The sequence below is a fragment of the Micromesistius poutassou genome (assembly GCF_964030765.1).
Source record: "Micromesistius poutassou genome assembly, chromosome: 14".
Taxonomy (NCBI): Eukaryota; Metazoa; Chordata; class Actinopteri; order Gadiformes; family Gadidae; genus Micromesistius; species Micromesistius poutassou.
The window spans coordinates 13,838,782-13,854,058 of NC_140284.1; the positions used below are offsets into that span (position 1 = coordinate 13,838,782).

The following is a 15,277-nucleotide window of genomic DNA, read 5'->3' on the forward strand; positions in this document are numbered from 1 at the left end:
GTGGGAGAATTTATATTTTTTTGTTCGACATAATGGCAAGCCATTCTGCCTTATATGCCAGGCGTCATTAGCGCAATTCGAGGCTTCAAATCTTCAGCGCCACTTCAGCTCACTCCATGCTAACATTGACCAGGAATTTCCAAAAGGGACAGAACTTCGCTAGCACAAGTTAATCCCTTTGAAAAGCCAGGCAGAAAAGCAGACACAGAAATGTACGAAGCATTCAGAGATCGTAATGTTTGCATCGTATCAATTGGCTTGCAACATTGGACGAGTTAAAAAAGCCATACAATGAAGAGGAGTTCCTTAAAAAATGCCTCAGTGACGTTGTTGAAATCTTGTCACCTGAAAACGACAAACTAAAACGAATCAGACAACTGTCTAGCCACACTGTTGAACACAGAATATAAGACATAACACAGCTGTTAAATCGCAGTTGCACTCTGATCTTCAAGCATGCGAGTCAAACGATTGTGTGATCAAATAAGAATCCCTTGATATTGTGTCATTAAAAGACAGAATCCGTGGCATAGATGTGAAAGAAACAATAGCCATGTTTACATGAATATTTCTGATCAGATTAGATTTCTAATCGGAATAGATCTAATCCTATCATGTAATCCGAATGTACTGTATATATGGCAGTTACAAAAGTGGTAAGCGATATGTTAAAAGTCTCCCCCACACACATCTGAACCGGCGGCGACATAATGGACATATTTTCAGTATTTGGCATTTTTATGGTTTTTGCTTTTAATGAAAGCCCAGCAGGAGAGAGCTTTTCTCTGCCTGCTCCTTCAATTAAGAAGAAGGAGGACAGCACAGCAACGTCAGTTTCTCGTCCGGTCTTTATATCTACCCCCTCCTCCACCGCAAACAAGACGTATTTGGATGAGAGTGCGCAGCCACGACTGTTGGGAGAGAGTGGTGTTACATAAGGGATAATGTATAGAACGCCGGTCATTATTGGGAAAATAAGCCCCGACAGGGTGAACTGGACCCCAATGCGAAGCGGAGGGGTCTTGCTTCGCCCTGAAGGGGCTTATTTTAGATAATGACCGGCGGCGTTCTATACATTATCCCGCTTATTACACGTCTACTTGCCAAACCGAAAAACCATTCGTAGTGTTGATCAGCAGAGAAATAGTTCTCCAAAGATGTTGAACGCTTCAGATCAGCTGACGTCGCTTAGCAACAGAATACGCTGGGGTTGATAAGTTACCGGACGACATGCGGAGTGATACGAAAGACGAATCAGAGGCAAAAAATCCACTTTCCTTGACAGCGGTCAATTATGCTTATAAATTATGCTTATAAATAATTGACCCCCGAACGTTCGGAAGGCCCATTCAAGTGAACGGAGCATTCTACAGCATAAAGAATTAATTAAATGAATGACCAGGAATGGCGAGAAAATTTTAGGATGAGTTGGCAGTCATTCGTTAAATCATGCGAATTCATGAAAAATTCGCCAGAGGAGGTAACTGTACGAAAGCCAATTCCGTTGGCAATGAGAGTTGCCATGGTGCTATAGGCTACAAGTTGGGCCGCATTGCCCAATATAGAATGATAGTGAATCAGTTTGGGGTGCATAAAAGTACAGACAGACCAATTGCGAACTACTGCAGCTGCTGAAGCCATCTCTCTAAGGTAGCCGCACCCACCCCAAACCAATGAGAATAAGTGTATACATGTCGATTATAGCGGACTACACCACCTCTTCTAATCCGACTGAAATTCTAATCCGATCAGAGAATTGTATTCCGATTGAGGCGTATATATGATCATTTTTTATTCAGATTTAGTTGTTCATTCACTTCTAATTGGATCAGAAGTGTCCATGTAAACCCGGCTAGTGATGGCTGCAATATGTCTGAGCAGCGGTGTGTGTGTATGTACGTATGTTTGTATGTGTGTGTATGTTTTTGTGTGTGTGTGTGTGTGTGTGTGTGTGTGTGTGTGTGTGTGTGTGTGTGTGTGTGTGTGTGTGTGTGTGTGTGTGTGTATGCATGTGATGTGGCTCTTTGCAGTAACACAGTAAAATAATTGTCTCTTAGTCTTTGACTGGTTGGCCACCCCTGGGCTAGTAGATTTATTATTATTATTATTATTATAAGTTTCTTGTTATTTCGGCCGCTTGTCCTACCTTGATCAAGCTGCCGTGCGAGCCCAGGCGAGGGGTTGTTACAGACGCACGATCCGGTTCAATTAAATTGAATATAATCGCAATGAAAATAGGCTCTATTGTCCTTCTAATTGTAACAAAAATATATTATCCTCAGGGTGTATGTAGGTTTCAGTGTAAATGTAAATGATACAAACAAAACATATTCGTTGTTCCTATTATTACTATATGGCTCTCGACTGTGGCTGGCGTTTGTGGTCCCCTCTCGGGCCTCACATCCTGGTTACCTTTACTGAGTTCCAGGTGGCATCTCAAACAAACGTCAAAGTGCCAGCAGGGGGAGATAATTTTCAATAAAATAAACTAAGAATAAATTGACCCTAACACTTGTAGAGGGCTAATGTTAATGTGTTGAAGAATTGTTAAGAATGTTGTATTTATGTTATGTTGTGTTGATGTTATGTTATGTTGATGCTATGTTGTGTTGATGCTATGTTGTGTTGATGTTGTGTTGATGCTATATTGTGTTGATGTTATGTTGTGTTGATGTTATGTTGTGTTGATGTTATGTTATGTAGATGTTGTGTTGATGTTATGTTGTGCTGATGTTATGTTGTATTGAAAAGACCAATCAAAGACCAAAAATTGTGAACATATTACACCAATTCTTAAATCATTACATTGGCTCCCTGTATGTCAGAGAATTGATTTTAAAATCATGTTGCTAACCTATAAATCCCTACATGGTTTAGGGCCAAAATATTTAACTGATATGCTTCCACTACATAAGCCTTCTAGGCCACTAAGATCCTCTGAGACCAATCTATTAATTATCCCCAACACGAGTCAACACGAAACATGGGGAAGCAGAATTTAGTTACTATGCAACAAATAGTTGGAATAAACTCCCTGAGGATTTAAGACTTGCCCCAACGCTGACAGCTTTTAAAACAAGACTGAAGACTTTTATGTTTGCTTTAGCTTTCTGCTAAATCTTAAATCTACAATGCTTCTATTTTTTTATTTTATTACTAACTTTGCCTTTTATTTTCTCACTTTCTAAAATGCATTTTTTTTAAACTCTGCCTTTCTAAAATGTTTTTTTTAAACTTTGCCTTTATTCTCTATCTATTTTACTTTTTACTTATCTATTATTTTCTTTTATTGTATGACAATGTTTATATGTGAAGCACTTTGAGTCTGCCTTGTGTATGAAAAGTGCTATATAAATAAAGTTGCCTTGCCTTGCCTATTGATGTTGTGTTGATGTTATGTTGTGTTGATGTCATGTTGTGTTGATGTTGTGTTAATGTTGTGTTGATGTTATGTTGTGTTGATGTTATCTTGTGTTGATGTTGTGTTGATCATGTTGTGTTGATGTTATGGTGTATTGATGTTGTATTGATGTTATGTTGTGTTGATCATGTTGTGTTGATGTTGTGTTGATCATGTTGTGTTGATGTTAAGGTGTGTTGATCATGTTGTGTTGTGTTGATCATGTTGTGTTGATGTCATTTTGTGTTGATGTTATGGTGTATTGATGTTGTGTTGATCATGTTGTGTTGACGTTATGTTGATGTTATGTTGTATTGATGTTGTGTTGATGTTATGGTGTGTTGATGTCATGTTGTGTTGATGTTATGGTGTATTTATGTTGTGTTGATCATGTTGTGTTGATGTTATGGTGTATTGATGTTGTGTTGATCATGTTGTGTTGATGTCATGTTGTGTTGATGTTATGGTGTATTGATGTTGTGTTGATCATGTTGTGTTGATGTTATGGTGTATTGATGTTGTGTTGATCATGTTGGGTTGATGTCATGTTGTGTTGATGTTATGGTGTATTGATGTTGTGTTGATCATGTTGTGTTGATGTCATATTGTGTTGATGTTATGGTGTGTTCTCAGGGTTCTTGACCGGCCAGTTCCCAGCTCCTTCAGCACCAGGAGGTCCCGGTTCTACGTGGGCAGCAGGAGACGCAGGAAGGACCGCTTCTCTGTGAGTACCTTCAGGTCCTCAGATCAAACCCTACCTCTCTCTGTGAGTACCTTCAGGTCCTCAGATCAAACCCTACCTCTCTCTGTGAGTACCTTCAGGTCCTCAGATCAAACCCTACCTCTCTCTGTGAGTACCTTCAGGTCCTCACATCAAACCCTACCTCTCTCTGTGAGTACCTTCAGGTCCTCAGATCAAACCCTACCTCTCTCTGTGAGTACCTTCAGGTCCTCACATCAAACCCTACCTCTCTCTGTGAGTACCTTCAGGTCCTCACATCAAACCCTACCTCTCTCTGAATCCATGTTATGTATGCAGTACATAAAACAGAAATACGTGGATATTTATAAAACGGGTGACTTAAATCAAGCGATCTGATTGGTTCCTAACTGTTGTACATTGAGCGTATACACACAGCTATGATGCCCATTCAGTTTACAGAGTTCAGTATCACTCCGCGCCTAACTTGAACTGTTGTTTATTTATATATAAAAGCAATAGCATAGTTCACTGAAGCGTAAAAATATGTTGATTGCTGGAGAGGGTGGAAATGTTGTAAAGTAATAGGCACACGGTGAGTGAACTCGATAGAAGGCTAAATTGCCAGCGAACCAAGCTACCGTCTCTAGCCTAGCCTTCTCTCTGAAGGACGCTACAGTGTGTTGCATAGCAACCGCCGCGCACTTTGCAGGCAGCTAGGATGGACTACATTTTTGTATTTGTTAAAAAAAATGCTTTTCCGACTTTCTCGTTTTTTCAAAATTGAGGGTGTCTATGACTTTCATTTCACTAGTGTTTGGAATAACGCTGTTTAAAAGAACGGTGTTAGATAACGCCGTTATTTTTTCAGTAACGGGGTAATCTAACTAATTACTGTTTCCGTCGTTACAACGCCGTTATCGTTAATGAACGTTAAATGCGGTGCGTTACTATGAATTGATTGAATAAACCGCGTAATCCGAACACACCCCTGGCTCCATACACAAACTGCTAGTGAGGAGACCGGAGGGGTATTCCATCAACCAAGCTAAGCGTAAAGCTGGGCTTATTTCGCTTAGCCGGGCTTCTTTCAGCTAGAGTTGCGTTCCATGAACGTGACTTAAGGGAATCTCCGCTAAGTAACCATGGCAATTTATCCAACCAAACTAACCTGGGGGGTATTCCATCAACCAAGCTAAACCCAAAGCCGGGCTTATTTTGCTTAGCCTGGCTTCTTTCAGCTAGAGTTGCGTTCCATTAATGTGGCTTAAGGGAATCTCCGCTAAGTAACCATGGCAATTTATCCGACCAAACTAACCTAGTCAGGAGCAGGTTAACTGTCAGGCTAACTTGAGCGGTGTTTCAGAGAAATCCATCTGTCAGCAACAATTGTACCATCAGAAGGTTCCGCCAAGCCCAGTCCTCACAATTTTGTCATAAATGTACATATATGAAGTACAAACAGCGTATATTTTCACTAAGGGTCTAAGATTAAATGACGCAAATGAAATAATTCAATGAATTGCTATCTATTATTACTGTGGCTATTTGTTCAACACATTTTTACACAAATCTATGTATTATCGCGTTATCAGTAATCAGCGGCTGGGTGAATGGTCTAGCACTTGCCCTGTGATACGTGCGACCCGAGTTCTAATGTGTAGTATTCTTGGCATTGGCTTCATTTTGTAATTCCCTTTATTAATTTTATTAATTTGATTAATTACATAATTAAGAATATTCAAAGAAATGGAAAATAAATGGCATGAAAAGTTATTTGATTTCTCTAGTAATGCTTCCTATATTACTATTAGCCTACTTGCGTGGGGATTGAACCCCGGACGACCGGGTGCAAGTCCGACACGTTAACTCGAGACCATCTCCCTGCTTTCAAATCCATGGTCAATATTAAATTAAAATATGTTACGCTTAATACTACTTATGCATTCAACAGATCGCCAATTTTTTTGCCAGGCAGCCTCCCTGTTTTTATTAATGGTTACGGTGTGTTCCCTTTTTGAGTTATTATATGCGTGTACTCCTCATAGACCTCCACAAGCAGCTTCTGTTCGCCGCTGGAAAAGATCCCGCTCGGTCCTTTTCGGACATTTGATCCATGATTCGACATTCACGGTTCTGGGCTGGTTACATATCTCGTGAACGCGCGTAATCCACGATAATGTGAGCCTGGTTTGAACTAACCTGAGCAATGCGCGGCTGAACTGCGTTGATGGAACGGCTTTAGTCTCAAGTGGAAGTTGGCGCTAGTTCTAACCAGGCTTAATCAACTAATCGCCGCTTTCGTTAGCGACTTTGATGGAATACCCCCCTGGTCGGGAGCAGGTTAACTGTCAGGCTAACTTGAGCGGTGTTTCAGAGAAATCCATCTGTTAGCAACAATTGTACCATCAGAAGGTTCCGCCAAGCCTAGTCCTCACGATTTTGTCATAAATGTACATATATGAAGTACAAACAGCGTATATTTTCACTAAGGGTCTAAGATTAAATGATGCAAATGAAATAATTCAATGAATTGCTATCTATTGTTACTGTGGCTATTTTTTCAACACATTTTTACACAAATCTATGTATTATCGCATAATCAGCAATCAGCGGCTGGGTGAATGGTCTAGCACTTGCACTGTGATAAGCGCGACACGAGTTCGCGTCCAGAGTATTTCATAGTATTCTTGGCGTTGGCTTCATTTTGTAATTCCCTTTATTAATTTTATTAATTCCCTAATTAAGAATATTCAAAGAAATGGAAAATAAATGGCATGAAAAGTTCTTTGATTTCTCTAGTAATCCTTCCTATATTACTTATTACGTGGGGATTGAACCCCGGACGACCGGGTGCAAGTCCGACACGTTAACTCGAGACCATCTCCCTGCTTTCAAATCCATGGTCAATATTAAATTAAAATATGTTACGCTTAATACTACTTATGCATTCAACAGATCGCCAATTTTTTTGCCAGGCAGCCTCCCTGTTTTTATTAATGGTTACAGTGTTCCCTTTTTGAGTTATTATATGTTTGTACTCCTCATAGACCTCCACAAGCAGCTTCTGTTCGCCGCTGGAAAAGATCCCGCTCGGTCCTTTTCGGACATTTGATCCATGATTCGACATTCACGGTTATGGGCTGGTTACATATCTCGTGAACGCGCGTAATCCAGGATAACGTTAGCCTGGCTTGAACTAACCTGAGCAAGGCGTGGCTGAACTGCGTTGATGGAACGGCTTAAGCCTCAAGTGGAAGTTGGCTCTAGTTCTAACTAGAGTCTAACTAGAGCCTTAATCAACTAAGCGCCGCTTTCGTTAGCGACTTTGATGGAATACCCCTCGGGTGGGTTAACAACGAAATAAGCGATTATGATTGGCTAAGGCAGAGTCATGTTTCATGGTAGCCAATCGGAGCCAGTGTTTTTACACACAAGCCAGGATACGCGTGCCACACGCACACACAAACACCAAACCGATTCGATGAAGCAGTAGAAATGGCGAGTCCGGAGCAATCCGATGGAAAGTTGTAATTTTCAAGGTGGCGATATAAGCACTAATTCATTGAGGTCAAAGGCAAGAACGTGCATGTAAAGTGTACATTATGTCCAGGAGCGAAGACTTTGTCGACGCATCTAATGAAGCATCTCACAACGACACACGCATCTATAAAGCTATTTTTTTTTTTTTTTTACAGTAACGCAAATAATTACTTTCCCTGGTAACTAGTTACTTTTATTATAGAGTAATTCAGTTACTAACTCCGTTAATGTTCCCAACACTGCATTTCACCATACTTACGTAACCGTTTTATAAAAGCAATAGATAACAACAGGCTGTGGTATGTTCTCATTATACCACAGTTAAGGGGCATTGTCAGAGTTAAGGGGACAACGCCCCTTAACTGTGGTATAATGAGAACATTCCACAGCCTGTCGTGATCTATTGATTATATTTAATGATGTATCTCATTGTGATTTCTGTAATATATTTCAGCCGTAATATTCTCACATAGCCACAGGGAGCAGCACCGAGCACATATAATGGTTAAGAGGTAATATTCTCACATAGCCCCAGGGAGCAGCACCGAGCACATACGGTAGGGCTGCAACATTTGCGCATGGTCAGGGGGCGGTCTTTTAAAGCCACAGAACACGCCCACCCCTACCTGCCTATTTAAACTCGACTCCGCTATCAGAGGGCAGAATCTCTTGGGCGGTGTATCGTAGATATAAAGCTTAGAGACGCTCCACGCGTGTTATATACCATTCCTTTTGTTTCATAGACGATAGACAATAGACCAAAACCTTTACCAAATAAAGTGAGTTAAAAGCGATCCTGTCTCGGCGGCCTTTCCTGGATTAAAAATAACATAACATTTCTGACCACCACCCTTTACCCTCATTGGCCAGGGTCTTCTTCGTCAGCTGGTTCTACTTCCTGGTTCAGATGCCACGCCCAGACTCTGCCCCGCCTCCAAGCCCCAGTTGGCTGAGCTGTCAGTCCCTGAGCTCCTGGTGACCACACCCCTTCTGCCCGACCAACCCCAGTCTGCCTTCACGTATGGTAAGTCCCAAAACAAGGACGTCATACCACTTTACCTACTTCACACATCTTAAGGCTGCCCCACACTACACGATTTTTTAATCTTATGCAATTTTTGAGTCGGAGTACACCACACACATAAAGAGAATCTCAGGAGAGCAACAACTCAATTTGTTGCTCTCCGATCGTAAATACAAATACATAAGATTCGAACACAAGACGGAACACCACACACTATAGGATAATTGTATCCGATTCTCGGCCATGTAGGCTACGTCATCCAGCACGAGACAAGAGATCGAGAGACAAGAGATTGTAGATCTAGAGCAGCGGTTCCCAAACTTTTTTTCCTGCGCACCTCCTTCTACGTCCCAACCGGGTTGCATACCTGCAAACTAGTCACCTTTCGGCGAAATTCGCAGTTTTCAACTGAAAATATGTCATTTACGTGAATCGTGTAGATCCGAAGAGCTTTTTTTTGGGGGGGGGGGGGGGGGTAGAAGGTTTCGATAATTTTTTTCCTCGTTGGAAGTTAACGGAGCAAAGAGTATAGCCCCGCTTTGAACCAGAGGTTGCGAAGCAAGGTTGGTTGCGTGAACAAAGGCACGCGTCCTCTGATACCTGTGGAGAGCAACGTATGGAGCGACACGCCAATGGCCAATCATGTAACAGTATCAAGTTTGGCTGCGCCATCTCGCGTGTGTGTTTCATAACACACACGCAAACGATGTGAGAAACAAAAGGTTCATGACAGTACTGGACATATTTCCATGTCCCAACAACAATGACATCCATATGTTCCATGTTCTAGGGACTCCAGGCTTTAATCCACCTACCAAGTAATGGGATCTCATCTCTTATGTTTACATTTAACACTGCAAATGTTTTTAGAACACTTTTTTGTAGCACATGTTTTTGAGCACTTTATAATTGTTAAGTTTTCATTGTGATGTTCATTTTCATTCAGACTTATGTTTATATTTATTTGAGTTTTCCATGGTTGTGTTGACATTCCTTTTCCCTGTCTGCCTACAATCAGGGGAAGGTTAAGTTTAAAATAAAACTGTTTACGTTTATATTTTTCTCCTGGTCCTTCAAAACAAATCTTTATCAATAATTAACGATATCGACCGATATGAAACACTTATATCGTGATACAGTTTTCAGCCATATTGCCCAGCCCTAGTGCACATAACTGGTACGCAAGTACGCATGCACACCCATAATCAGCGATGAGTAACGTCACTTATGCCACTACAGCGCTTTTGCGTAACTCACCCGCCCCCCTCAACAATCCTGATTGATGGGGATTTGTCACCTTTTCCAACCCTTATGAGTTTGCAGGTATGGGGTTGGCACACCCCCAATCCCAACTTCAAAAAGAAGAAAAAAAAAACGCAACAAAGCTTTGTTTTATCGCCCTATAAAGACTCATGTTTAATCATGCGCAAATAACCAGAACACGCATGACAACATCAACAAATATCCAACAAATAGGACAGCCAAGGGACACGACTGACATTGTGTGCAAGATCTGCTCATGTGTGATACGCGCAATAGACGGGCAGACGACCGATCTACATGACCACTTTATGCGCCTCGCAGAAGTTAATAGAAATGATGATAAACAAAATATCAGCATAGAGCAGGATTGTGAACGTTTACAATGTCTCATGACAATTTACATTCTGTGATCAAGTGTGATCCGCGTAAAAGACGGGCCGACGACCGATCTACATGACAACTGTTGCGTGTGCGCCACGCAGAAGTTAATAGAAATGATGATAAACAAAATATCCCAGAGCATAGAGCAGGATTGTGAACATTTACAATGTCTCATATCAATTTACAATCTGCAAAATGTGTCTGACTTACTTTTTTTAGTTAGGATATTGATGCTGCGCGCCTCCTATTTGCAATGGAATTTGTTTAAGATATAAAACCATTTAATGGAGCACCTTCGGGTCAGCTTGCATGCGTGCGTGCGTGCGTGCGTGTTTTGCGCGTGTGTTTGTGTGTGCGTGCGTCGCTATTATGTTGACTACTAGGGCTGAACGATTTCAGGAATTGATTTTGATTTGATCCACGATTTTCTTCAAATCAAGCTTCAGTGCAATATTCACAATGAACAGTAATATTTACAAACATGACATCATACCATTAAAACATTACATGCCATTACTCTAATGCAAGAATGAAAACTAAAGGTAAGAATTGATTTCAAATGTATTTATTAAGAAACATGCATGTAAACTAAAGTCCTTGACCAACAGCAGTTGTTACAACTGAAGAACTAAAAGAGCCATCTTTGACTGTTTTAAAGTAGAACTTAAAGTAGAGCAAAAAATCCTTAATTTTGTCAAGTTAAAAGAGTTAAACAAAATACAAAATAAACTTTACAGTAAATGAAATTGAAAAGTAATGGTAATAAAATAAACTCTTACTAAAATAAAATGACCCTACCTCTTCCCTTCTGAAAAATATGTCAGACATAATAGGTGGGCTATGGCTCAGCAGCACCCAAATATTGCACATCTATTCTGTAAACCAGGGGTGTCAAACTCAAACTGTACAGTGGGCCAAAATTGAAGTCTTGGACAAGTCGCGGGCCGGAGTTGTTGACGGGTTGCGATCTGTCAGAGTTGACGCGTTAACACTGAAATGCGATATGTCGGCGGGCCAATTGCTTTACATTAATTGGGGACATTACATTATAACAGGGTCCGCGGGCGGAATTGTTGACGGGGGGAGACTTTTCACCTGACTTTTTCGTCATGCACTCGTTGTGCAAATGCCTGTGGTGATTTTTCAAGTGCCGGTATAAATTGGTTGTGTTTCCGCTGGATGTTGCAACTTTAGCGCGACAGGTTGTGCACAGTACGTGTTTCTGGTGCACGTCGGCAGCCTCAAACCCGAAATACTCCCAAATGACCGACGTGCTATTTTTCTTCGGGATTAAATCCCCTAACTCTGCTTCTGGTCCATCTGACACCATTTCAGAAATGAAGGAGCAGGTTATACTGATTAATTGGTTAGCATGACCTGTCCACGAGCAGCATGCCGCTTCTGATTGGTTGGCAGGATGGTAGGGGGACGGCATGCAGGCCACGTGTAAAATAGTTGACAACAGATCTCGGGCCAGTCAGGAACACGGAAGAAACCGCGGCTTTGGCGATCACGAGATTGCGTTGTCTGAAATCGCAATTTCGATCAGAAAACGATAAATCGTTCAGCCCTATTGACTACACACTCAACATTCCGAAAATATCTATCATGTTGGATAACCCAGATTTTGAGATCGGGTGGTCTTAAGTTTATGAGATTCTATCTTAGAACACTACGGCAGACAGGATAATCTTGGCCGATTTTCGTCCCGATTCGGCTGCCATGGGAACGCCACCCCGATTCTCGTAAGGGGCAAATCGGCCAAGATATCGGGACATTTATCTTGTAGTGTGGGGTGAGCTTTAGATGACAAGTTACCTCATAGTAGGACTGTGGTTCTATGGTAGGACTGTGGTTCTATGATAGGACTGTGGTTCTACAGTAGGACTGTTCTACAGTAGGACTGTGGTTGTACAGTAGGAATGTGGTTCTACGGTAGGACTGTTCTACAGTAGGACTGGTTCTACGGTAGGACTGGTTCTACAGTAGGACTGTTCTACGGTAGGACTGTGGTTCTACGGTAGGACTGGTTCTATGGTAGGACTGTGGTTCTACAGTAGGACTGTGGTTCTACGGTAGGACTGTTCTACAGTAGGACTGTGGTTCTATGGTAGGACTGTGGTTCTACGGTAGGACTGTTCTACAGTAGGACTGTGGTTCTACAGTAGGACTGGTTCTACAGTAGGACTGTGGTTCTACGGTAGGACTGTGGTTCTATGGTAGGACTGTGGTTCATGACTCATGTTATGACATTTTTCAAATATGTTAATATCAGAAAAGCCACTGATACGGCTACCCCCTCAAATACCTGTGTGTGCTTGTTGTGTGCGTGTGCGTGTGTTTGCGCATGTTTGCCAGTGTGTGTGCCTGTGTGTGTGCGCCTGTGGTGTGCATGTCCGTCTGTGTGCGTGTGTTATGATAACAGCGACTTTGTGGGTATCTGAGGCCCTGTCCACACGGATACGATTTTTGTGTAAAAACACGGAAGCCTTGTAAATTTGGGCCGACCGTCCAGACGGACCCAGCGTTTTTGGTGCCTGCAAACACTCTTTTGAAACCAGGTTCCAGGGTGTGAAAGAGAAAAACGGCCTCCTGCGTTTTTCGTGTATTTGTTTGAACACCAGATACGCAAACTATAATGTCATCACCACCCACCAAGTGGGCAATGTTAGATTTCCTTCTAATAATTTTTTGTTTGATTTTATTTGTATTCATTTCTGTAGCTTGAAATGCAGCCCCTTGGTAAATGTAATGACTAACTGTACATTAAAAAGTATTTTCTGCTTAATTACAAGATTTAACAGCTATTGTTGTTCTTTGGTTTCTCCTCCTCGATTGTATGTTTGTATACAGTGCGCAGGCTTGATGCGCATGCTCTGCCTAGTCTTCTTTTTTTGGTGGAGAAGCAGCGCCACATATTGGCCTGGAATATGTACTACAGCATTTCTACAGCTAGATGCGTTTTCCCATCATTACGGAGAAATTCCTGAAATGCTGCCAAGGAAAACTGGGGGGAAAGATTGTTTTCTTCCATGTGGACAGGGCAGAGCAGGCCCGGTTCTACGGGGGTGCATAAGCATGCATTGCACCCCCAAAAAAATTGTTTGCACCCTCAATTGAAAAAAGGAGGGAGTGAATTATTATTATTTTTTTATAAATATGATAAAAAAAAATAAAACACTTGCTCACAAAACTAATTGTTCCATTAAATACCGTTGTTTGCTGCATTTATTTTGTTCACTAAACCGATAAGAACGTTATTATTATTATGACAGGTCCGCGTGAACTGCGCCCCGTCCGGCGGCGCGCACGTCAGTGACATTAAACTTCTTCGGCAGCAACAATTAGGCATTTACAATGGATATCCGAAAATAAAAAAGAACACCGCAAAAGAATCCAATACATCAGACAGTATAACCGTTGTGAACACTAGCACTAGCAACGCTAGCTCAATCCTGCCCGACTCGCTGCCTTTGCCGGCGCAGCTCTCACTCCCGGACAAGCAGCCTTTGCCGGCGCCACTGTGTTGTTCATAAGAACCCATATTTGCCAATTGTGTTTTGATTGTATTTATTTACAATCTTGTGAACTTTAAGAAAGGCACTATGTATTACTGATTACTTTTTGTGAAAATAACATTCCTAATTGGGTTTTATCTGTCAGCATTAAAAGTTTTGGGCAGCAGAATAAGCAATTGACATTAAGTGGTTCACATAAAGGTGCATCTCATAATATTAGAATATCAGGGAAAAGCTATTTTTTTGTAATTTAATTCAAAAGGTTCCATATAATCTAGATGTATTAGACATGAAGTGATATATTTCAAGCATTATCTTGTGAATGATAATGTAAAATTATTTTGTGACATTTAGTGGTTCACTTATATAAATACAGAGCATGTTTTATGTTTTATGTTTATGTTGTTAAATTATTTGGTCTCACAAGGCTACAGTGCTGCTTGAAAGTATGTGAACCTCTTGAGCCTTTTCAAATTTGATTTAATTTAACCATTATTAATTCATTCTCATATCCAAAGCTTGGATATCAATAAGCTAACGTTGCAGCTGAAATGTTCTCCACATCACAAGACATGATGTGATACCATCTTTTAAGCACAGTAAATGTTTTTGTCCCAACATGTCAGTACAACTACCCAGAAGTGCTTGTCTATCTACTGGTAGAAAGGCCTAGTGTAAAAAGCGAAGTCTGAACTGAAGCTGGGTAGCTGGTTTTACTATAATACTGGTGCACCCCCTATAATCTCAGATGCACCCCAAGGCATTCTGTTCTGGAACCGGGCCTGGGGCAGAGTGACAGGCTGTTAGCTAACTCCTCTGGTCTCCTCCTCCTCCTCCTCCTCTCTTCCTCCTCCTCCTTCTCTCTCCTCTCCAGAGGCGGAGGTGAGGGTGACCCTGGGGGGTGTCCCTGCCTGCTCCCCGGGGGTCGAGGGCCAGCTGTGGTTCAACACCCTGAGGAGAAACCTGCAGATCTGTGACGGCCACTCCTGGACCCCCCTGCTGCAGCGTAAGCCGCTCTATGATCTAGAACATATATCATCTGATATATAATCTATTATCTAGAACATATATAATCTGATATATAATCTATTATCTAGAACAGGGATGGGCAAGTTCATGATTAAGAGGGCCACAATTTTTCATCATCACATGATGGTGCCACATGACCGCACTCTTCACCTAATCGGATATGAGAAGCTACAAAATAATTCAAAATAAGGACAAATTATGTGTAGATATATGTATGTATCAGTGGTGGCTGGTGATGAAAGTTGTTGGTGTGGGGTAGTCATGGACTACTCATTGAATTTGGTGGATGTGATTTCCTGTATTCTGGTGAATTTTGGGGATGGCCACTACTAGGGGTGGGAATCGAGAACCGGTTCCTTCTCAGAACCGGTTCCAACTAACCAATTCCATCGGAATTGTACGCCTCCAACGTTATCAAT

The 15,277-nt window shown here is 41.5% G+C and overlaps 1 protein-coding gene across 1 annotated transcript in view; it reads left to right on the top strand.

The window, feature by feature from the left end:
• tspeara (thrombospondin-type laminin G domain and EAR repeats a) overlaps window positions 1–15,277 on the top strand; it is a gene marked incomplete at its 5' end in the record, with an annotated part of 69,015 nt that overhangs the window by 3,604 nt on the left and 50,134 nt on the right. Inside the window, 3 exons of the mRNA XM_084478222.1 lie at window positions 4,034–4,124; window positions 8,514–8,667; window positions 14,704–14,835. Of these exons, the coding sequence (XP_084334348.1) occupies window positions 4,034–4,124; window positions 8,514–8,667; window positions 14,704–14,835 (377 nt within the window). The remainder of the gene's footprint in view (window positions 1–4,033; window positions 4,125–8,513; window positions 8,668–14,703; window positions 14,836–15,277) is intronic.